This window comes from Perca flavescens, chromosome 17 (genome assembly GCF_004354835.1).
Source record: "Perca flavescens isolate YP-PL-M2 chromosome 17, PFLA_1.0, whole genome shotgun sequence".
NCBI lineage: Eukaryota > Metazoa > Chordata > Actinopteri > Perciformes > Percidae > Perca > Perca flavescens.
In genome coordinates this window covers 16535492-16560790 of record NC_041347.1, presented here as the reverse complement: position 1 = coordinate 16560790, position 25299 = coordinate 16535492, and the positions used below count along the sequence as shown (strand labels likewise).

Here is a 25299-nt window from a genome sequence, read left to right as displayed (position 1 = left end):
CAACACAGATTCAGATCTGAGGAGCAAAGAGCAGAGGCAACCTTACCAGCAACCACACACACACACACACACACACACACACACACACACACACACACACACACACACAAATTACAGTTAAATCAGATTATTTCACTTTAATGCAAACACAATTTCAAGTACAACCTGTCAGGTGGGTGTTAAACCAATAGGACAGCATCTCTGTGTCAAAGTGAAGAAGTTGGAGAAGCAGTGTGTGGGTGAGGTGCAGGATCTGTAAGTCTCCTTCTGCTGGACACACTCCTTCTTTCAGCTGCAGCCAGCAGCAAGTTGAATCCATAGGCTTTATTTAGACCTGAACATTTAGGCCCGGAGACATGAACTCCTGACCCCCCTTTTATTGAACACAGATCATATGTCAGATGAAGGTTTGAAGCTTCATAAAGAGACAACACCAGTTTTCTTCAACATAATGGTGCAGCTCGATCCTAATCTCATCTCCAGTGTTCTCAATGGTTGATGTGAAGCTGACTTTTATCAGGCTGAATAGGTAAGCTTCCAAACATTATGTTTACAACCTTTCCTTGTTATAGCTAGATGTTAGCCCCCTCATCTGCACACACCTATTCCGCCATATCTTAGAACCACAATCTATTCCCATTAAGTTACCCCAACACTTTCCTTTTTGGGGCCACTGGCATGTATGACGTAATTTGGGGAGCGCTTTCACTTGCAGTGTGTGTGTGTGTGTGTGTGTGTGTGTGTGTGTGTGTGTGTGTGTGTGTGTGTGTGTGTGTGTGTGTGTGTTTGATGTGTATGCGTGCGTGTGCGTTCTGGGAAGCGTCAGTGCGCACCAACACCAACCCGCTTGGCAGCCGTAGGCCTATTCCTTGGTTGTGATTGGGCGGAGGGCGGGGATTCCTTCTGTCACGATTTGGATCGCTCCCACCGGAGGACACCGACCGTCTGAGTCCAGCCTTCACCGAGGTGCTCACCCACAAGAGGAGACGGTGCACACAAGGAGGAGAGACGCATGAGGGTTTCGTTTTAGGGGTTGGACTGACAAGTCGGGGTTTGTCCTCCTGTCGGTGTCGGTGAGGAGAGGAGAGGGAGAGGAGAGGAGAGAAGGGGGGTCTTCAGAGCTGGAGCGACCAGCAGCCTTTCTTTTGTCGGGGCTGCGGTAAAAGTCGTTCAAGATGCCGGTGTTTCACACCAAGACCATCGAGAGTATCCTGGAGCCGGTGGCCCAGCAGATCTCCCACCTGGTCATCATGCACGAGGAGGGGGAGGTGGACGGTAAAGCCATCCCAGATCTGACGGTGCCGGTGGCCGCGGTGCAGGCGGCAGTCAGCAACCTCGTACGGGTGAGTCCCGAGTTCGAACCAGAACCAGGGCGTCAATTCACTAAAAGCCTCAATGGCAAAGTGTCAGCATCCATATGTATCACGATGACTGGTCTGATTGTATAGCTTTTATGTTATCATAAATGATTATAATAGGATGTCATCACACTGTCCTGCACTGCACATGGGGCAGTATAGGCTATAGCCTACATTTATTTTTCTATATAGGCTATGGTTTCCAGATAGATTTATTGCAATCCAATCTCAGCTGACGCTCATATGCGTTTTTCACGAGCTCCTGCAGTAGTTTTTTGTGCGCGTCTGTGCACACACACAACACATGTCAAACTTTGCCCCGATTGGTAATCAGATGGCCGCTGAGCTCAATGAAGTTTGTGGGGCGGAAGGAACGAGTGCTTGATTGAATTAACAGGATGCTGTACTCTCTCTCTCTCTCTCTCTCTCTCTCTCTCTCTCTCTCTCTCTCTCTCTCTCTCTCTCTCTCTCTCACACACACACACACACATATACACACACACACACTGTGTGATCAGTATAGAGGGAACTGTGCCATACTTCATTAAACTGAGTTAGATTATTGCAGAATTTGCAGTTTATAGAACAATGAATTTTGAAAACTCAGCCCATTAATAATAACCTCCATAGAGAATAGATACACCCTGTGGTCATTTATCAGACTCCCATCTCTTCCCTTCATAGTAACTCATACACTTTCCTCCCTGTTCTCTCTTTTCCCAACTCCTTTGACCTCTCCACTTTACACGTCCCAGTGAGTCTAAATTGTCATTTTGTGTAGAAAGAGGCAAGCTTCAGTCAGACAACAATGTCTCCTCTGTATGCGCTGACTGGAAAAATCAATACGGGCCACATCATTAATGCCAATCCAGTCATTGTTATTGATGCAGGGGCGACCAGGCTTCACTCACTCAGGAGAACTCAGTAGCAGATGAACACTCACTCTATTCCGCTTCACAGTAATAGTATGAAAAGAAGCTGGTTTCATGTTCATTTGAGCCTGAATGTATCTCACAGTGTGAAAGGTCACACTTGGTGGAACAGACTTGATCAGGATGCCACAGAAACTGTGATGCAGGTTGTGTGGCCGACTAAGACGCTGTCTATGCTCTGCTTTGTCAAGATTTAAACAGGCTTTGTCTACTTCTTTGTTGGGCATTTTGGCAGTTGTATTTTGCTCTCCCGTTTAAGAGTTTTAATTGTATTTCGCTGCATATTGCTGAAGCACATCACCATTATGCTGCTCTTCTGGCCATGGCTCCTCTGTACTTGTTTTTGCTATTGGACAAAAAGTAAAGTAAAAAAAAAATAATAAAGTTTGAAATTGTTATTTTGATATCATACTGGTATGCAGGGGACCATGATTTATCATCTGGAAAGCACTACTGTAAACTGTTGCCTAAATCCAAAAATATACAGTATTGGCTAAATGAATTTTGTGATATTACTCAGCATGTGTAAGATTATGTATGAAGGATTTTGAAGTAAAACACATAGGAAGGTCATTAATACTTTGCAAAGTCAGTGTCCACCTTCACTGACTTCAATGACTGCCACATGGAAACTATGTTATTGGATAGTCTGAAGGTTTGTTGAATTGTTCCTTTAAAATAATTTACAGTGAATAAGGCATCTTTAATTGTTCTAATAGTTGTAATGTCAAAGTTTTGAATAGTTCACGCATAAGGCTGCTGATTCCCTTTGCAAGGACACAAAAGATCATTTTGATAAATATCTCATTAACTGAGATGAATAAAAAGGGCTATTCCGTTTGAACTCAAACACAATGAAAAATCCTCCTTTTATGCGATACCATCCAGCTGCACTGAGGCTTCAATATCTCATTGCTACCAGGCACTCTTCTCCATCTCTCTCTTTTTCTCAGCTTGTCCTTTTTTGACAGCCATTCATTGACTCGATTCAGTTGATTCATGCAGACAGTGAGCAGAAGGAGGCTAATAGCAGCCTCAGGCATGTTGCTGGGTCTCAGATGATGGAGATGCCAGGCCATAGAGAGAGATAAGGGCTGAGGACACAGTTGGAAGGTGTCGGACAGAGGAAAATGCTGTTAAGAGGGAGGAATCCAAAGATTAATGCTGTCTTTTCCTAGCGTTTACTCTTGTATTTTGTACTCTATATAACAACACAGCTAAATGCCTACATACGCAGTTGAAGAAGAAATGATGAGTAGTTGTGTAGTCCACTGATAGAGGAGTGAGAGTTAAGAAGTGGGTGACAAGAAGGTGTTGAAAGAGAGCACAAAAGGTCCTTGAAAACAGAGCTTGTAAAATCAGCACTGGTTGGTTGCTGGGTAGATAAACTGAATTGGATGTAAAAGATACCAAAGTTGAAATACACATACACTTCTGAGCACATGCTCTTTATTTTAGAAAGCTGATTCATTTCTACACTTGCGCAGTTTGAGCTTAGATATAACACAGTATACCGCTACATGCCAGCATCACCACAAGAGTCCCACTGCACACTGATACAATTACACTGTTAACTTCGTCCAGGGTGGGCTGGATGTGGGGGATACTTAAAATCTAGGTCACTGAGACACTTACCCACACGTAAGATGGTGTCAGTCTCTGTCAGAGCTTGTGCGTGGGTTGATTTGACTAACGATCTTAAAGATGCTGTTAGTGTATTTGGTTGAAAGTGTGAGTTTGCTAAAGTTGTGCTAAAAAAGAGCTGCCTCAGTGTTGTTTAAGAAGTATCTTCTCCTGAAGGAGTCATCATAGATCCTGAGTATGTCTGGGGGAGGGGGAGGAAGGAATAAATAGATTTACCGTTAAGTGAAGTAGCCACTCTCTGGAGAGAGAAAGAGAGAGGAGGGAAGAGCGAGAGGAGGGATGCAAGGTGCGAGATTGTCGACTAAAACTGCTGAACAGCGTGATGCAGAATGAGGAAAGAAGAAGAGGGATGGAGAGAGGAGGAGGAATAGACACTTTGAGTCAGACACCGGCACCCTGTTAGGGAGGGAATTTGTCTCTGGCGTCTTCAGACCAGACTCTGCCAAGCCTCATAGTCCACCCTCCCACCTACACCCCACACACACACACACACACACACACACACACACACACACACACACACACACACACACACACACACACACACACACACACACATACCAACTGTCCTCAGCCTGCTGTAAATATGAGCCATCTCTTCTTGTTCATTGGCAGACCCAGGATGAATCTTAGTCTCCTCTGTTTCTCAGTTTGCCTTAAATCTACTCCTGGCTTATATTATATTGCAGAATTGTATAATATTTTTATTATGTTATCAAGTGCTGAAATGGTGTTGTTGAAAAATTGGTTTGTTGATTGACAGAATGTTGATTATGGTAATTCCATCTTGCTAATCAATAATGTAATTTACGATCAAATAAGTAATTTAAGTCAGAGAATCATCCACCAACTCTGTAGTTCCTCTCAACTCCACAGTGTTAGAGCATCTTTCAGCTCATTGGTTTTACGTATAACCCACAACTTTGTTGTTTTTGTTCACTCTCACAGCTCTCATCGGCTTTGTTTGCAGCAGTAGCGGGCAGCTGTACACTACCTGCTCAGCACCAAACTGCAGAAAGACAAATTTAGCGACTAGCTGGTGAACATATTCAAGCATTTAGTAGCTGAAGATCCAGATATGTCCCCCTGCAGTTAGTGGAGACCAAAATAGAGCTATAAAGAGAGTGAATATGGGAGTGACAGATGGGCACAACCACGACTCCAAATGAATGCTAATGTTGCTCCATGTCTTCTGTATGTGTTAATTGGCAACTGTTTGCTAACATGTTAGCTATAACAACTTTACAAGGCTATAATATTTGAAAATGTGTGTCAAATCTTTATCTTGATCTGCGCAAGTATGTAGCTAAGTATGTCTCACATATGTGTGTGCAAGGAGGAAAGACAGAGGAGAATGGCATGCAGCTAACTTTGAACAGCAGTTGTAATTTCATGGTCATTGTCCAAGACATTCTCTAATAAAATTATTATTATTCATTACTTGCAGGAGATGACTTTTGCCATTATTCTTTGATCGGACTGGACTGTTAGGTTCCATTAATATGACATTATTAGAAAAGAGAGTATGGAAGCTGAACCCACATCAGAGCTGATGCCTGTAGATCTGAGATCAGACTAATTGTATTGTGTCAGCTTTGAGTGACAGCTGTCTGTTTACCGCTGAATTGGTCACACCTTTCGCGCTGTACAACCACACACACATCACACTGTCAGTGTGTTCAGCAAACCACTTAAATTCTCATTAATTATGTATTGAATAATCAATGCCAAGCGTTGCTGCTTACAGGAAACTCACACAGGTCTTTGATCTTTCACCTAACGCTGCATTCCTCACAGTTTAGAGTTGGGAAACATTTTTAAACAAGGAAATTCAACAAGATACATTTACTGTAAGCCTTCATATATATTGATCATATTTTTGCAGTGTTTGTGAACATTCATTTATACACCACTGCCACACATGACAGGTTCAGTGTTGTGTAGGTGAATCTGTGTTTGAACATGTTATATGATGGCTGCCTCCTGAGTCTCTGGAGCCAGAAAGTGTACTTTACGTAACAGACTTTCATTGACGCAGCAGCAAGAGACTGATGTTATCATCTCACTTTACAGTAATTACATCTCAAGTGTGTCAGTGTGTGGTTGCATGTTTTTGTGTGTGTTGTAGGATGTGTTTCACAGACATGTCGTTTTTTTAGCCAGCTGCATCACCATATGAACATGGGCCTAGGTGGAGGAAAAAATCAATACTCACAGTTACGACTGTCAAGTTCGATTTGTTCATTACTGTAAATGTATAGTCTACACAGACGGATGTTGTGCTAACTGTGTTAAGAGTTTAGGAAAGTTGTTAAAAGTATTGAAAAAATTGTCATAGCAATTGGAAAAAACTGTAAATACCGTATATCTTCACTAACTAGTCTAAAACAGGACACCTACTTAGGCTTTCAGCTAAAATTCCAATCAGCAGTGTTTGATAGGCACCAGACTAAAATCTATTCAGTTTTGAATGCGTGGTTAACAGTTTAGACAGCACTGTGTTAGCATTTGAACAAAGTGCTGTAAATCTAGTGTTGTGCACATTGTGGTTAAAGCCATGGGATAGGTGTGTAGAGTTTTGAAAACTGTGTTCAAGCAATGAAAAACGAACTAGAGTTTGGTCCACATGAACTGCTGCTGTGCAGACTGTAGTCAGAGTTTTGCACATGTAGCTCTAGTTTTGCCCACTGTCTTTTAGCAATCAAAAACAACTGTAAAAAAAGAGAGCATATACATTTACCAGGTCCCGACTATCATTTGTGCCTGATTTAATGTGGGAAATGATTACACTCCAAACATTTTCTACATTGTTGATGTTGTACTGATGACTATAGACCTCCAGTAGCGCAGCATAAACATCTCACGCCTCATGTAGAATAACAGATGTCCGACTCAACCAGAGCCCGAGCTGCCTGCTCTCGAAGCTTGAAAGATATGACATGCACGCATGGTTGAAATAGGTGTGAATTGATACACACCCGTTCACCCTTAGGCTATTAATAGTGCTTACTTGAATAGTATTTCCTGTCTTGCTGCAGCTTATGATAATAAAATAAATGGTCGATCTGTGTGTGTGTGTGTGTGTGTGTGTGTGTGTGTGTGTGTGTGCGCGCGCGTGTGTGTGTGTGTTTGGTGTTTTGCAGGTGGGGAAGGAGACTGTTCAAACCACCGAGGACCAGGTTATGAAGAGAGACATGCCTCCTGCATTCATTAAGTAAGTCTGTCTTTAAAGCATTGTGCAAGAAAAAGCACTGCTCTTGTTTCTTTGTATAACTCCCTCTGTCCCTCTCTCACCCACAGTCACTCACAGAAATACACAGTGACACATTTATGGAAATGATCCACTTTATCTCACAGAGAACTTGTTGAAAAGAGGATTCCAGACGATTTAATGTCAGGAAACATGGCTGAGCTCCCAGCTGCAACAAAGAGCCACTTCTGAGGCCGAGCCCGGGAGATTGTCCGGCTCTCTGCATCCAGATCGCTGAGAGGCTGTTTGTTGTTTTCAAGCTTGCATCCAAAGAGCTGACATGAACTCTGGGTGCCAGCTGAGAGCTGCTTCTCAGCAATCCTGGGGCATAGACATCTGGCTGTGTTTGCTTGCCTGTATGTGTTGCATTTGTGTGTATTTTTATCCTATTACTGTGCATTTGATATAATTGAATTTTGAATTAATTCTCTTCATGATTTTGTTTTCTGTCATTGTTTTAAGAAAAGGGTCTAGTAGATCCACACACTGCTCTCTCAGGCCCACTTGCACATACACCATAAATCTCACTCACGGGGCTTAGAAAGGGGCGTGTGGGAATGTGTACCAGCCTAAATATAGATGAACCAGCAGCCATTGATACCCTGACCAATGGGGGTCAGAAAGAGGAGGGACTTGGCTTTATTCAACTGCTCTTAAAATCTATATTTCAGGTTAAGCTAATCATTGATCTCTGATAGGCAATTCAAGTTAGAAAATGAAAGTCCTAAACTTTGACCATTATAGCATTGTAAATGAGAAATTGGTAGATATTACTGAATTAAAGTTGACATGATTGCAAAAAAACTAAATCCAAGATTTATTACAGGGCAACGCTTTGTCATTGCTTTTTTATATCAATGAGACAAACTTTCAAATGCAGAACTAAACAGAAAAATCTCTTCAAATTTGGTGCACTTCCCTATGTGCTCACCTCGTAACCATCTCTTGTTACCAGGAGAGCAGCTTCTTTAAGCGAGTGGCATATGGTTTTCTTTTCTAGACATGAGATCTGATCTTTTTGATTTACAAGGCAATACATTCCTATGATTGGTAAATGTATATGCTGCTCGTCTTAAGCCAGCTGTGTATTTTCAGGGTGGAGAACTCGAGCTCTAAGCTCGTCCAGGCGGCTCAGATGCTAAAGGCAGATCCATACTCGGTTCCTGCGCGAGATTACTTGATCGATGGATCCAGAGGGATACTGTCTGGAACGTCTGACCTGCTCCTCACCTTTGACGAGGCAGTGTGTGTGTGTGTGTGTGTGTGTGTGTGTGTGTGTGTGTGTGTGTGTGTGTGTGTGTGTGTGTGTGTGTGTGTGTGTGTGTGTGTTTGCCTCCTCATATCCATGTATGTGACCTGAGAATCACTCTAACTTCAGAGGTGTGGTATCTTTCAGGGAAATAAAGCTTTATATAGCTGCACAGAGAAAGGAGGAACTCAGCTTTGAGCAAGTCTGTAATGGAGCCTCAAATGCAGCCAGATCTAATCACTGAGATCAAATGACTTTCCTCTGTCATAACTCAGGATGTGTGTTTGTGTGTGAGGACATGGTATGTACCAGTCTGCATGTGTGTGTGTGTGTGTGTGTGTGTGTGTGTCTGATAAGTGGAATCACATTGGGCACGGGATAATGCTCACCATGTCTCATCACTAGCCTCATTTTTGAAAGAGCAACTTTTCAGTCACAAGACGAACATCACAAGACTTTACACACACCAACACACACACACACACACACACACACACACACACACAAACACAAAGAACAGGATAACTTTAACACTGTCTAAAAACAGATCATGCACATGTTGAATTTTGTTCTCTTACTGTAATAAAGAAGTTTGTGTATAATCATCATTAGCTGTTGTTTTTGTTATCTAACAGGTGCGTAAGATAATTCGTGTGTGTAAAGGTATCCTAGAGTATCTGACAGTAGCTGAAGTGGTGGAGACCATGGAGGACCTCATCACTTACACCAAGAACCTGGGACCAGGTCAGCAGGAGCTTTCTTTCTTTTCTTTTTGGACAAAACAAACAATTTGAAGGAAAGGAAATTGTCTACAATTTTCAGGCAATTCATAGACCAAATGATACTTATCACAAATGCATGACACTATATTTTGCATTTGTGGCTCTGTTTTACAATGGCCACCAATAAAACATTAACAGTGCAATGAACCTTTGTGTTAGAGTAATCTAAGACACATTTGACATGATGAAAACTAAACTACTGACTGTTAACTCTGACACTAAGATGCTGTGATTAAAGATCTGATATTTTCACTGGCTGGAGAGCAGCACCATAAACAGGCTATTTATCATCAGAGGTAGAAGGTCAATTGTGTTGTCAGAGCACTGTGGCATAATGAGCTGGAGGAAATCTGATGCCAAGGGTTTCTCACACTTGACTGATGCTGTGATTGTATGAGATCAGTCGTTCATGAAGTAATGATCTGTTTGGATGTGTTGGGGCTACTCAGTTAGTGAATATGTTGGAGGATGCCCTTGGCCTCTGATCGTTCGAGCGTAGTGAACACTGTAATGCTAACGCTAACAAACCGAAGGTCAGGAATATTTGCTGCATTCTACCTGCTGGTTGGTTTGATTATGGTGACCTCTAACTTTCACAGAACAATAAATTCTCCCCCAAAAACTCCCCATTTTTTGTTTCTCCCCCTCAGGGATGACCAAAATGTCAAAGATGATTGAGGAGAGGCAGCAGGAGCTGACGCACCAAGAACACAGACAGATGCTAGTCAACTCCATGAACACTGTTAAAGAGCTGCTGCCTGTTCTTATATCAGGTTTGTGCGACTTTGTGTGTTTGTGTGTGTGTGTGTGTGTGTGTGTGTGTGTGTGTGTGTACGTGCGTTTGCCGCTCATGTGTGCGTGCGTGCGTGCGTGCGTGCGTGTGTGTGTGTGCGTGTGTGTGTGTGTGTGTGTGTGTGTGTGTGTTCAAATGTCATCACAGGTCACTGAGCATCCAACAGTTGTTATAGCAACACTGATAATTACAGTCATTAGTTGCTGGGGATGTCAGACTACACACACTTCGCCCACTAGCTGCTCAGCTAGCGTCTCTCATACTGTATATTGCACCAGCAAAGAAGAGATGGACTCGATGTGGATGTAATGTCAAAACTGTTGTGCTTGCAAGATCACGAACCACTTTGCAAACATAAAGTTGCTATAATCAATATTTTCTACTGTTTTGAAAGGGTTCAATGGTAGTGATGAACCTGCAGATAATTATCATCTGACTCTGCAGTCCCCTCAGCTCTGTAGAGCATTTTACCATCTTTCAGCTTATTGTTTTTGTTTTCCGGCCCACAATTTACTGTTTTGGTTCACTCTCACCATTCTCACCAGTGTAGTTTATGAAAAAGATCTGACAAACCCACTGTATGCTACATGCAGCATCAGAAAGACTAAATGGTGAACATGGTGCAGCATTTAGCAGCTAAAGAGACTGATATTTCACTCAGGAGAGGTGGAGTTTGCCATATCAACTTAAAAGTTTATTTTAAGTATAAATATAAGTATTTTATATTTATGTATAAAAGTGTATGTTGTTTTTTCGCTGCCTCCAAGTGGCCAGAAATTAAGCTAATACAGTTTTAAAGCCACTAGAATTTAAAGGATTGGAGCAAGTTACATTATTCTGATGGTAGTTTTAGTTTGTTGAATATTTTCTGGTGAAAACTCGTGCAGTGTTTTGGGGTATGCCACAGCGTCTTTTTTAAACTACACTACTAGTGGGGGATTTTCAATACTCATGTTTCTGTCCTCAGCTATAAAGATTTTTGTCGCAACCAAGAGCAGTCGAGGTGCCGGCGTTGAGGAGGCAGAGAGGAACAGAAGGTTTACCTTTGAAAAGATGAGCGCTGAAATCAACGAGATCATACGAGTCTTACAGCTCACCACGTGGGATGAAGACGCCTGGGCCAATAAGGTATGCCCTGTGCTGCACATTTGAACTCTGATTTTCTTCATTTTATAACCTAAACCCCCACAACTACTTTAAAAGATCCCCACATACCTAAATCAGATAATCACTTTTGCTTTGGAGAGCCTGTTTGCACACACATAGCCACACACTCTATTCACACATCGCTCTGTGCTGCAGAGAGCATCTACAAAAAAATTCACTCTTCTTTCTGTCTCCACTTTTTTCTTTTTGCTCGGTAGTATAACTCCTGGTTTTTCTTTTTCTTTTCTTTCTTTACCTTCCTCCTCCATTCTTTTCCTCACTGTAGAAGGTAAGCCTGTTTCTCTCCCCCTCTGCAGTTTCCAGCATGCAAGTGTGCCTGTGTGAGAGAGTGAAGGAAATATGTCCTCATGCTTACATATGTATCTGTCATGCTGGTATTTAACAGTTAGTGTGTCATGTGTTTTAGTCCACTGACTGTTAGCTGACGTGATCTATATTGTCACTATATTGTTATATGTGCATCTGTTTGTCTCTAGATGTTCATTTGAGTCAAATGGCTTGAAACAGATGCCAGTTGTAAGATTGTAACAATAACAGCTTCAGACATTCAATCCATGTTCAATCATGGTATTTTCCTTCTCGTGCTGCTAATGTTTACTGTGTGATGGAGTTGTCAGTAGCACAATAAGATACTGTTTTGGGGCAGAATATACTCTCCTGGAAATATTTATTTGGGCACATCAGTTATAGACTGTGCCACAAGATAATTTACTGGTAAAGTCAAGATCTGTTTCATCAGTCTAACCTGTAACCCTGCATGTTTCTCTGCACACAGCTACCTCAGACAATGATCTGTCTGTTTGTGTTTTTTTGTGTGTGTTTGCTGCTGACATACCGCATACTGAGCTGTATGTGAGTTGTGATAAGCACTTACTGTCAGTGTGTGGGGGAACCACAGGCACACAATAACTGTCCTCCACTCAGGTCATGAATTATAGAAATAAGCTGGTTGGTGTCCAGACACATCTATAATAGATGGGTTGTATTGAACGCTTCCACTTAAATGGTTCATTCTCCTCTGAGCTGGAAAATGGCTTTTTATCCTCTCCACCTGTTATGAAGCAAAGAGTTCCCCTTTAATTTCTATCTTTTTCATAAGTAATTATTATTTTTATTAATTTTTAACAGTTGATCTCTATACATAATTTCTGAAAATGCAACATAACGACTTTTGTTGTTACAAATGAAGGTTAATAAATCATGTATTACTAAGTTTGTATATTACAGATAATAAATAGCATTAATAAAAGTAACTTTTGGGGTCGCCAGGTTAAGAGACTACAGTTAAGTACATACTATTTGCTATGACGCTTCTAATGCAGTAACTTTTTATTAATGACATAAATGTGATGATAAATGTCTGTAATTCATCAATAATTAAACAATTTGGATATTTTGTAGACAAATCCCACAGAATGATCAAAACTAACAATAAATTGTTCCTATTAACAAGTATTACTGTAACCAAAGCCTGATAAAGTATAAACATTGAAGCTGAACATCAGCACTGTAATTTATGTTGAGTCAATCCCATCATGTTATTTTATACCCACTGCTGGTTTGACAGAGCTATATCACAATGCTGCCTTTTCTCTTACCCTCAGGATATGGAGGCTTTGAAGAGATCTCTGGCTTTGATTGAGTCAAAGATGGCACAAGCTAAAAGCTGGCTTAAAGACCCCCATGGACAACCAGGTAACTGGATTTTTCATGATTTCTGCTAAAACACTTAATCAGCTTTTTAGATGTTTTTCCACAATGTGATCCTGTGGTGTGTTGTCGTCCCCAGGAGACCCTGGTGAGGTTGCCCTGCGTGTGATACTGGATGAAGCTGGTAAGGTGGGAGAGCTTTGTGCTGGGAAGGAGAGGAGAGACATACTGGCAACCACTAAGGCTCTGGGACAAATGACAGACCAGATTGCAGATCTACGAGCCAGGTAGTGTGGTGGTAGCGATATGTGAGTTAATGTTTGTATGCTATGACATGAACTTCCACGATAACCTTCGAAGTCACTGTGACTTCTAATGTGACTGTTATCACCACTGTTCATCACGCCCCCAACTGGCCCGTCAGACACCGCCTACCAAGAGTCTGGGTCTGCCGAGGTTTCTTCCTAAAAGGGAGTTTTTTCTTGCCACTGTCGCAATAGCCACTGCTAATGCTTGCTCTTGAGGGAATTACTGTAATTGTTGGGGTTTTGGAATTTATAGAGTGTGGTCTAGACCTACTCTATCTGTAAAGTGTCTCGAGATAACTTTTGTTATGATTTGATACTATAAATAAAATTGAATTGAATTGAATTTTGTAGTCTTGTGTTAGCTGTGTGTGTTTTTCTTTCATGACAGAGGCCAGGGCCCGACCCCAGGATGTGTGCAGCGTGCAGGACAGTGCTCGCAGGGCTTAGACTTGTTATTTGGCAAAGTGGACAGTGCTGCTCGCAGATTGGAGGCTTTAATCAATGCCAAACAGGCCATTGCCAGGAGGCTGGACGCTGCACAGGTCAGATAAAACAACAACACAGTTATCCATGACAACACTCTCCCCAGTGAATGATACCTACTCCTCTATTTAAACAATTTCTGTTTCTTTTCTTCAACAACAATTTAAGTCATAAGCTAATGTGAATAAGAGCAGTCGTCAAATGCTTAAAATAAACTATATTTAATGAAATTATTTATTAGATGAGAATTAATCCATATATATGCATTTTTAGGCCTGGCTGGCTGATCCTAACGGCGGTCCTGAGGGAGAGGAGAACATCAGAGCACTGCTAGCAGAGGCCAAGCGCATCGCCGATCTATGTGAAGACCCCAAAGAGAGGGATGACATCCTGCGCTCCATCAGTGAGATTGCAGGCCTCACTGCCAGACTTGTGGAGCTACGTAAACAGTACGCTTTCCTTCTTTGGACACATGCACAACCGATGATGTTTCATGACTTTAAGTAATTCTTAGAGAGTCTCTTTCTAGGCTAAAACTGCAACCTCATTTTACCTGCCTGGAAAATATGTTTTTGCCTGTCAACCCTGGGCGTCAGTCCTACAATAAGGTTTCTTTTTAAATATGTTGTGAAAGAGATGGGGCTATGGTATTTATTAAGGTCAGTAACAGTTTGATGATCAAAACTTAACTCAAGAACCTAAAGGAAAATACCAATCATTTCAAGGTTCCTGCCACTGAATTTCATATTTGAAATACATTTCAGATGCAGTCTGATTGTCAGTTTGTTTGTCATATTTTATTCTTCTGGCCTTAGATGTGTCAATAGTAATTAAACTCACAATATATTTCCTTGAACTGTTATGTCTTTATTTCAGGCTACAAAAGACAAAAAGTAATGTTGACAAAAACAGATGAAAAAGTGCCATCAGACTTTGACAGTATTTTCCTTTAAGGTGGTGTCTAACAGGGTTATGGTAAGACATTTGGTGGGTTTGAAGCCCATATTTAATGGTGAATTTCTACACTTCATAGCTTTTACACCTTTTTGTTTCCACCCTCTCGCTATCTGTTATTGTCTCAGGGGTAAAGGTGACAGCCCGGAGGCCCGTGCATTGGCTAAGCAGATTGGGGCGGCACTGCTGACTCTGCAGTCCAAAACCAACCGTGCCGTGGCCAACATGAGACCTGCCAAACCTGCCGTCACCTTGGAGGGCAAGATGGAGCAGGCCCTCCGCTGGGCGAGCAACCCCGGAGTAGACGACAGAGGAGTAGGTGAGCGGGGTTGGATGACAAGCTCTTGGGATCTATATATGATGTAGTAGTTCTAAAATAAACGCTCTGACCTTCCATGCCTTTTGTCAGTCTGTGTGGATGTGTCATGAAAGTAGTTATGGGATCCTGAAAGATGTGAGGTGTTTGTGGTCCATGAGGGGGACGCAAAGTGTGTCATTTTCAACATTTCTGAATATGGTACAGAAATGACTGTGCTGGTGACTGATGCCATTTCCTTAAATGCCCACAGTGAATCACTGAATGAATTAATAATTTAACTTAGTCATTTAGGAAGCATTGTTTTTTAATGCTTTGTTTGATGCCTGTTGCTGTATCCATGTTTGGTCATTTGATTGTTTTCTATTTCCTCCCATGCTTCCCTATGGGAGCAGAGTGTGAGATACTACAATGGAACACAGGTACCTGCCCACTATATGTTTTCTTAGAGGATATGACCAAACACCACAGATATTAATCCCATAATGACTTCTTAGAAACATTATGATCTCTTTTCTAATTTACAAGATAAGATATATAAGCCACAGCCATTGCATTCCTAGTACTTATTAGATCACTTAAGCAACAAATACAAAAACACTGTGCTGCAATTTAGAGAAGCTTCATGTCTAAAGGGTTTTTATTTTTATAGGAAATGTTGTGTATCCATATGTGATGTGAAAATTACTTGTGCCCTATGTGTCTCCCCAGGTCAGGCAGCAATAAGAGGAATGGTTGGAGAAGGGAGGAGACTGGCAGGAGGCCTGTTGGGCCCGTATCGGCAGGATATGGTTGGGCGCTGCGACCGAACAGAGACCCTTATGACATCTTTGGCGGATATGGCCGGCAGGGGCGAGGCTGAGGCTCCTCATGCACGAGCTACAGCCGCACAACTGCAGGACAGCCTCAAGGTAGCTCAACGGTCTCACAAACACACACATTCATTTATGAATTAATCATTCCTTTGTCATTACAAACCTACTCTGTGCAGGCACACATTGTTCAAATGCACAGAGGTTATTTTAAGTGATAGTGCAGAGTCCAAATATACCAAATATGTCAGGCTAAATTTTGGGGAAATGTAAATATAATGATGCACAAGACATCTAAAATATTTCCATTTGATCAAATGGTGCATCCATAAAAAAAAACATGGAGTCCTGTATGTATGATGCATGGGTGATCATTATAATTCAAAGTATTGGTGCAGAGCTCCACCTAGTGGACTCATATAACACTCTCTGCTTCTACTAGGACCTGAGGCAGCACATGCAGGAGGTGATGACCCAGGAAGTATCTGATGTTTTCAGTGACACCACCACCCCTATCAAACTGCTGGCTGTGGCTGCAACTGCTCCCCCCGATGCCCCCAACAGAGAGGAGGTCAGCAACGTACAACAATCTGTGCTGCTCCATCCAGTTGTTATGTGTGAAAAAAATGGAAACCGAATGAAAGCGGATGATTATGCCTGTAGTCTTTATAACCAGCATTAATATTTGTTGTAGGTTTTTGAAGAGCGTGCAGGGAACTTTGAGGCCCACGCAGGTCGGCTGGGGGCTACTGCAGAGAAGGCTGCTGCTGTGGGAACAGGCAATAAGAGTACAGTAGAGGGGATACATGCTGCTGTGAAACATGCCAGGGAGCTCACACCACAGGTGCTAATGTTTGTTTAGGTGTCCCTGATTTGGTTAAAACATCTGGTTAAAACATGTAGCTGTCAGAGTCTGTCTAAACAGTCTGGCATGTTTGTTGATGTCCAGGTGACCTCTGCTGCACGGATCTTGTTGAAGAATCCAGGAAACAAAGCAGCATACGAGCACTTTGACACCATGAAGAACCAGTGGATTGACAATGTTGAGAGACTTACTGGTGAGAAGTTTCTTTCTAGTTGCAGATCAAGTACTTGTTGATACACATACATTCCAAATGACATTAACATTGTGTGTGTGTGTGTGTGTGTGTGTGTGTGTGTGTGTGTGTGTGTGTGTGTGTGTGTGTGTGTGTGTGTGCGTGCGTGCGTGTGCGTGTGGCCTCAGGTCTGGTGGACGAGGCCATCGACACCAAATCTCTGTTAGATGCTTCTGAGGAGGCTATAAAAAAAGACATTGACAAGTGCCGAGTTGCCATGGCGAATGTTCAGCCCCAAATGCTTGTTGCCGGGGCAACAAGCATAGCAAGACGAGCTAATCGGGTCCTGTTGGTGGCTAAGAGGGAGGTGGAGAACTCTGAAGATCCACGGTTCAGAGACACAGTGAAACACGCGTCAGACATCCTCTCCCACACCATCTCGCCCATGGTGATGGATGCTAAAGCTGTGGCTGGGAACATACAAGATAAAGGTACAGGAATACACTATGCAAACACATGTTCAAGATACTGTATGAAAGGTTTATTCACTTCATTGTCTCTCTTTATGCTCCACCTTTTCTTCCACAGCTCTGCAAAAGGCCTATTTGGACTCATGTCTGAGGATTCTGGCTGCAGTTGGAAAAGTTAGAGAAGCCTTCCAACCTCAGGAGCCTGACTTCCCTCCTCCACCACCTGACCTGGACCAACTCCATGTATGCACATTCAAATACATATTTCATATTATCCACAGTAAACCTTCCTACCACCACTTACTAAAAATGAATGCATTAATACAGATGGGGAAAGTAATGTTTTATCAACTTTGGTAGCAGTGACTTTGATCTGCTAATTGCTCTAGTGGAGCTGCTCAGTGTCCAACAGCAGAAAGCTGGTTAGAGTGGCACCTCAGGTGTAATTGTAAATGTGAAGCTGGGTGTTGCAAAGTGCATACTCACTTAAATTCCTGTGGAAGATTAAATGAAAGGTTAAGACTGAATAAAATGTAAACAAATACCTCATCCCCAGGCCTGTTTTACCTAGTAACAAACACTCTTTACAGGCCCTGAATACATCTCAATCAGCTTTTTACTGTGATTAATTGGGTCTCACATGAATGCCATATTTTCTGCTAAATTAACAACAGTTTGGGTCATTTTACTGTCAGTCTAAAAATATTTACATTTAAGCAATCAGAAGTATTGCAAAAAAAACAATATTGGGTCAAACAGTATAGCCTAGTAGATTATAACAAAACCAAAATGGTATCACGTTTAAAGAGTAACTTAACAACTACTAGAAATCGTTTCTTGCTGAGTTCCAGTGCTTTAACTCCTCACCCTGCTGCAGTGATGTATGGCTGTACTCCAGGACCTCCTCATGACATCACTGTTGCGTGTTTTTACAAGTGCAACAGAGCACATTTGCATGTTGGTCAGAGGTGAAACAGGCCTGAAACTTTCAACAAGAGAGAGCAGCAAACTCTGCTTTTATTCTTTAAAGCCCCAAGAGTGTTGACGTTTAATGTCTTTATTGATACAACCACTGGATGGTGCAAAAGTCACATCCACCTTTGTTCCTCATCTACATATGTATCGCTAAGATATGTGTGTCTATATGTGTCTTTTCCAGGTTAGTGATGAGCAGGCACCACCCAAGCCCCCCCTGCCAGAGGGCGAGGTGCCCCCGCCTCGGCCCCCTCCTCCAGAGGAGAAGGATGAGGAGTTCCCAGAGCAGAAAGCCGGAGAGGTGCTCAGCGAACCCATGATGGTGGCAGCCAGGCAGCTGCACGATGAGGCACGCAAATGGTCAAGCAAGGTCAGTTCACACAAACACAGAAATCTACAGTTTGCATATCCACCCCATCAAATGTGTTTAATTTCAAAATCAGTAGCATACATACATTTCTATGCTATCAAATGATATCCTTATGTCATGTTAATATACATGACTTCAGGGATTTTACTTTTTCACTCTGTTGGCTATAATGCACTTGTCCAATGATGAAGTGCCTTCTCATTCTGTGAATATCCTGAAATCATGTTTTTCCTGAAATCACGTTGACGATGGAATTTGGAGATCAGTGGCTCAAATCCAATTTCAGAGGGAAAACTGGAAACTGTCCTCTGTTCAAGGTGTTGGCATTTAAGGTTGTTAATGGCTTACACGCACACACTTACATGCACAAAGTAAATATAACAAAAATAGTCATTTGTGGAGGGTCAATCCTTCCTCGAGAGACCAAGCCCACTATATATTTGCAGTAGACTTTGTATTCTTTGCACTCTTATCCCTTTGGGGTCTATGTTCTATATGTGTGTCCAATTGTTTTTGTGTAGAGAAACTGTGTAAATAACCCTTTTATTATCTTTGTGAAGCTTGTAACCGTTTTCCCCTCTATAGCTTTCTTGACATCACCATCTGTTTAATGAAATGCATCAGAGGTGTCTTTGGAAACCAGGCACAAAATATTTCTTATCTTTTATGGCATTGTGCCACACTCAGTTTCCCAGCACACTGCTAGACTCCTAAATACACTAGAAGGATGCCAACCACTGGATTTGGCTACAGTTGGCTACAGATTATGATTTTTCAAATGCTTTACAAACTGTCAACTCAGCCACTGCCTTAGAGTAAGGCATGTCATCCACCTGCTACCTGCCCAAACCAGCTCCTCTTTCCTTTTTTTCCTACCTTTGCTTGTATGTGCAGTTTCACCTCCCCTCTCCCTGCTTCTTCACAGTGCTTGTATTCGCTCCTCTTCCCTCCTGTACATCTCCTGTCCTCTGTTCTTCCATCCAGTGCCTCTCATACTGTACTAAATGCTTCCTTTTCCCATGCTTCCTTCCCTCCTGCCATCCCTGGCTTCCTCCTTCCCCTTCTTCTCCACATTTTCCCATCTCCTCCTCCTCCCTCCTTCTTTGCCTCCCTCCCTTTCCTTCCCATCCCAATTGATCCACCAACCACCACCAACAATACCCCCCGCGCCTGCCCAGCCTGAGGATGAGGAGGCAGTAGAGGAGAGAGAGGTAGATGATGAAGATGAGTTTACTGATGGTGAGGATGACTATGAGCCAGAACTGCTGATGATGCCCTCCAACCAGCCTGTCAATCAACCCATTCTGGCAGCTGCCCAGTCTCTCCACCAGGAGGCGCGCAAGTGGTCCAGCAAGGTCTGCGCACGCACATGCACATTGAGTGCACACACAACCAGATGTGGGTCAGTTTGATATTTGTAAATGGCTCCCAGTGTTTTGAGCGGCTGAGTGGCTCATGCAGCTGTTTGACCCCACAGGCACAGACATCCACACATGCAAACAGATATATGCACCACACAAGGAAAGCCCTGCAGGACAAATGAACACCCTTTGGAGTACTAGCCATGGTACTAGCTGACAGTCACTGTGGCTGTGCAAACGATGAGCTCTGCATCTGCCACTACCACGGAAACTTCCAACCAGCTGCGGCTGTTGTTGCAACACACTCAGGCATGGTTGACACACGGTTCTGCTAACGCCACGCTAAGATTGTACTATTAATCAGTCAATCAGTAAATCAATTTCATCACCTTTTATTTGTCACATGAAATCATATAAGGTACAATTACAGTGAAATGTGATCCCTTATGTGTATGTAATCTTTCCTTTAAGCAGGGTAGAGCTCCGCCTATTGTATGTTCAGCTGAACGAACCACTCTTTTCAGGGCCTTGCAGTCCTGTTTGGTTCTATTTCCGTACCAGACAGTGATGTTCCCTGTCAGGATGCTCTCAATGTTGCAGGAGTAGAAATTCCTCAGTATTTGAGTAGACATCGCTTAGAGCACCTTTAACTCAAATATAAACGTTGGAGGCCATTAATCGTGCGTAAAGTCCTTGAAATCCATTCTGCAGTTAGCATCATATAGCCATGGCAAAAAGAAAACAAGGCAGTTTAATTGTTTTTGGTTTTACTAAGAAATTGTGTAGCGATGACGTTAATAGCACGACCGATTCACCTGCTGCGAGCCCTGTTAGCACACCTCCCGCCGGGGTGACAACGTAAGAAGAGGCTGCAGAAGTAATTTCCTCTCTGGCTGAAGATGGAGGTTGTAACAGCTCGTCAGAGGTTGGTCACAATCCTAACCCCTCAAACTCCTCTCTCCCATTAAATTGGAACAGCCAGCAGTGGAGAGACTGGAAGAGCCTATATACATGGCTGTTTGTTAACCCTTGTGTCATCTTTAACCCTTGAGAGAGATTATCTATTGATTGATGGAATAGCTGACAGTATAACGCCTTTGCATCTTTAGCAAAGTCACACTTGGCCATTGGCGGCATCCAAGTCTGCATGTTTTTCACTTCACCTTTTCAGATATTAATAGCAACGTTCTTGTTTATTTTCAGGCTGGAGGCAATTCCAGGTGCAACTCCCAATACACTTTTGTTTACAGAGTAAAGTTGAAGCTCAAACAGAACATGTTAGAGGCTGTTTCCCCTGCAGGGAGATCACAAACTAAAACCTAAGTGTTGCTCATCCAAAAGGCCTCAGGAAATACTGTAACTAAAGTCTGTACACACTGTGGACACACAGCACTTTGTTCAAATGCTAACACGCTGCTGGCAAAACGGTTAAGGATGGAAGCTTGGGGTGCATCGCTTAGGCCTAATTGAACGGAGGAATTATGGTATTCTTCGGTAGACTGAGTAACTCATTCATTCGTTCATGTGAAATCTCAAAGACAACCTGATGCTTTGTTTATAGACTATTTGTGGGTGGCTGTTTGCTGTTTGACCTATCTATTCCTGTCAATAAAGTATAATAGGGTAAATCCAGTATGCATACACTTGTAGCTGTTACGTATCTTTGTAAATCATTGTAAATCGCAAGCGCACGGGAAAATAATCTGCAGTATAAATCCATAATTGCAGTAACAAGCAATAACAAGCAGTAATTTGAGAGGCGACCAGAGGATCCCAAACTCTCCAAATCAGCAACAAGAAAGCAGCAGTTAGAAGTACAAACCTTCAGAGCTGACAACAGCTAAGAACTAGTAATCCTGTGTCCTTTGAACATTTAAGAGAAGATCTGAATTAACTTGGGTCAAAGTCCTTTTGGAGTCACAGAAACCAATAAGCAATTTGATAATAATATATTTTAAATGTTCCATTCGACATGCCTGCTTGCCAGATATGATCACCAGCTTGTGCTTCTTAGCCTCAGGGTGCGTGATCGCCCCAACACTGTGAACATCACCTCATGGGTACTAACCTCACGTTGACTGTGATGTTAAGGGAGACGGTGAGGACCTCAACACTGTTTCCCTCCAAAACTACGCTTATAAATTTGAGAATTATGTTAATCTATGAAGGTTGAAGAATATGTGCTAACTTGCACTGACAAGGCATGCAGCTTTTCCGCTTGTAAATGTAGTGCCTGTTTTGCTTTTGTCATTAAACTCATTCATACAAAGCACCAGCATTCATTTATTGTTGGATAACACAATTTTCAGTATCCTACGATCCTATGATTATTATCAGAAAAATGTGTGGAAACATGACTCATACAAGATGTTTCTATTGCATTCTCATCATCTCTTATCCAAAGCCATGCTCCTCTCCAGTATCTTGCTCACAGCTCTTACTGCTTCCTCCTCTACCCCCTCTCCGCTCTTCACAGGGTAACGACATCATAGCAGCAGCCAAGCGGATGGCTCTGCTAATGGCAGAAATGTCTCGGCTGGTGCGTGGTGGAAGCGGGAACAAGCGAGCACTTATTCAGTGTGCTAAGGACATCGCCAAGGCCTCAGATGAGGTGACGAGACTGGCTAAAGAAGTGGCCAAGCAGTGCACTGACAGACGCATCAGAACTAACCTGCTGCAGGTAAGGACATACTCATACGGACACATGCTGAAAAGCCCTTGTCCTTCTGTCTTGTACAGAAAATAAATTACATGTTTTTCTCCTACCAAAGGTGTGTGAACGAATCCCTACCATCAGTACTCAGCTGAAGATCCTCTCTACTGTCAAAGCCACCATGCTGGGACGAACAAACATTAGTGAAGAGGAGTCAGAGCAGGTAAACTCCCGAAATTGCACATGATACCGAGTGCCACTTCAATAACTTTGCTCTCTTTCTCCCCAAAATTTAAATAGTGATAGATGAATGTAACTGATGTAACACTGAATTTTATAACGAGCCCAAGTCAATCAGAGACTGGCCCGGCAGATCACTGCATGCCTAAAAGATAATTCTTTTGTAAAAGTATAAAATGGAAGTACTAGTACAGTACAAGTACCTGAGTACAGTACTTGCGTAAATGTCTTCTCTCTTGTCTTAATTTTGTCCCATCGCTGGTGTTATTTATTTTTTTATCCAAATGTTTCCCTGACCAGGCCACAGATATGTTGGTCCATAATGCCCAGAATCTGATGCAGTCAGTGAAGGAGACCGTCAGAGAAGCAGAAGCAGCCTCCATCAAGATCCGCACTGATGCAGGATGCACCCTTCGCTGGGTGCGCAAAACCCCCTGGTACCAATAAACAAACCTGGTCACTGAAAAAGTAACACTTTTAACTTGGCAACGATAGCACACACCTCCAGTCATGTATGGATTACTGAATGGGCCTACTGGCTACAAAGACACGCACAAAATAACAACAAATAGACACAAAATGACCACGAAGAGACACAAAACACCTACGAAGAGACACAAAATGACCCCAAAGAGACACTAAACAAGCACAAAGAGACATTAAAATGACACAAAACTACAAAGAGATGTGTAACCACTTCAAAAAGACGCATGTCTGTGCCCAGGAGCCCATTGTCTCGTAATCCGTCCATGCCTTGAGTAAAAGTAGCAATGTGCATACTCATCATGAGTACACATGCACTTCTTGAATAAGGAAACTGATGCGATGTGGTGCTTACCAGTAACCATTAGATTTGGAGTGAGTTCAGCTTTGCTATCCAGTTCTCTTTATCTGTAACTGTGGAATCACGTAGGCTAATCCGAGACAGTTTATAATATATATTTTTGGTATGTTGTGTTACAAGAGTTTATCCAAATCCCAGGTATATATTTTTTGCATGACATTTTTTTCTATTTTCTAAAGACAAATTATGACATTAAGATACTTATCTCCTAGAGGGTTTACTCTTATTCATTCATTTTTCAGTGAGTTTCTTATTGTCAATTGTATATACAGTAATTATTTGTTTAATGGACAATACTCAGCTGTGAGCTTTATACACTGAGTTATACACTAAAGTGTAAAGTCTTGTGTGAGCTGATGAGCTCTCCTCATGTTTACTTTTAGTAATAACACTGTTCTTAACTGAAGATCTATGAATTCAAAGGTGATACAACATCACTGCTGTCTGGTGATGTTCATACTTGAAGAACTAAAAAGGTCTTCTGAATGAAAAGTGTTATAATTTATAGGCAAATTATACAGTTTCAAAAGTGATTGTATAATTTTTTTAAATGTATGGTTGTCAATATATATTACCTTAATTGCAGGAAGGTTGATACTTAATAGATAAGAGACTTTCACATGACAGTTGCAGTATGACTGACAATAAGGTAAGGCGAGATGAGATGTTTTGTTATGGCTGTTTTGAGTTCTTTGTTTGAACTATATTCAACTTTAAGTTCAGTGAACAATGCCAAAGGATTTGTCTTAAATTATTGTAAGCCTCATCTTAACACTTAAAATCCAGGTTATAACAAACAAGACAGATCATTTCTTTAGAGATGCTGAGGTACTTTTTGAGGTCTGTTATTTTTTTAGCAAAAAAAGAGAATGCTTTCTCTTTTTTAACTAATTGTAGTGCTTTGTTTCTGCACTCTGTAACAGTTGAACTGTTTTGATGTTTTATTCAAAGTGTATCAAAACCAAGGATTTTAGACAGCCATTCAACTTCCTGCTTTAGACTTTTCTCCATGTGTGAGCTAAGTAGTCCCACTCGGAATGTTCTGAAGCATCATCTTGACACAGATTTTCTAGAAGACCCAGGTGGTTTGAGAACAAAAACAAACCTTTTATGTGATATATCAGGCATTAATACCAGTAGGTATTAGTGTGGGTGTAGCTGTTTTTGTCTGGAATAATTACACATCAGTTCAACAACAAATGATTGGTAACTCTATATTAAATGCAGTCAGATCAATGAATACATATTTTCATTTCCTAAACAGTATTTCATCAAGTTTTATTACACATGTTTATGGTTGGGCAAATGTAACTATTAAATAGAGAATCTGTATGTATGTGTGTGTATGTGTGTGTGTGTGTGTGTGTGTGTGTGTGTGTGTGTGAAGCCTCCACTTAATCAGTATTATTGAGCCGTCCCCATGGTGGTTAGGGACAGAGCTCTAAATATTAATCGCATTTTCATCTTTTTTTGGACCTACCAAGCATGTAGCAGTCACTGACCCCTCACTGAGAGCGACAGGGTGAACTTGTTTGTGTACTTGTGTTCATTCAAACCCTGAATGTATTCTGATAGCTTCTTGCCCTGCCAACACATCAGCTGTGCCTTGTTAGAATAAAAGACTATAATAATGACTGGAGTTCGCCTTTTA

The 25299-nt window shown here is 41.9% G+C and overlaps 1 protein-coding gene across 3 annotated transcripts; it reads left to right on the top strand.

The window, feature by feature from the left end:
- The first annotated feature begins 884 nt into the window (after positions 1–884).
- LOC114571921 (vinculin) lies at positions 885–25282 on the top strand. Of its 3 annotated transcripts, XM_028603215.1 has the most exons (23): positions 887–1343; positions 7078–7148; positions 8280–8428; positions 9067–9177; positions 9866–9988; positions 10976–11136; positions 11441–11443; positions 12780–12870; positions 12965–13112; positions 13522–13675; positions 13890–14065; positions 14699–14889; positions 15598–15797; positions 16141–16269; positions 16393–16542; positions 16648–16756; positions 16924–17226; positions 17324–17448; positions 18365–18550; positions 19729–19905; positions 22388–22591; positions 22683–22787; positions 23105–25282. In XM_028603215.1, exons 1-23 carry the CDS (start codon positions 1176–1178, stop codon positions 23249–23251), a joined length of 3381 nt encoding a protein of 1126 aa, XP_028459016.1. In that variant the 5' UTR covers positions 887–1175; the 3' UTR covers positions 23252–25282. The 3 variants fall into 3 exon arrangements, with proteins under 3 accessions (XP_028459018.1, XP_028459016.1, XP_028459017.1); XM_028603216.1 differs by lacking the exon at positions 11441–11443; XM_028603217.1 differs by lacking the exons at positions 22388–22591; positions 22683–22787; positions 23105–25282 and adding an exon at positions 20028–20588 and having other exon boundaries at positions 885–1343; positions 19729–19948.
- The last annotated feature ends 17 nt before the right edge of the window (positions 25283–25299 follow it).

What these genes read in the sequence shown, in the direction of transcription:
- LOC114571921 (XM_028603215.1), top strand. Translation starts at nt 1,176, where the DNA reads ATGCCGGTGTTTCACACCAAGACCATCGAGAGTATCCTGGAGCCGGTG. An exon ending in ATGCCTCCTGCATTCATTAA is followed by an intron (nt 7,149 to 8,279) that starts GTAAGTCTGTCT and finishes GTGTATTTTCAG; the next exon opens with GGTGGAGAACTCGAGCTCTA. An exon ending in CCAGGGAGCTCACACCACAG is followed by an intron (nt 16,543 to 16,647) that starts GTGCTAATGTTT and finishes GTTGATGTCCAG; the next exon opens with GTGACCTCTGCTGCACGGAT.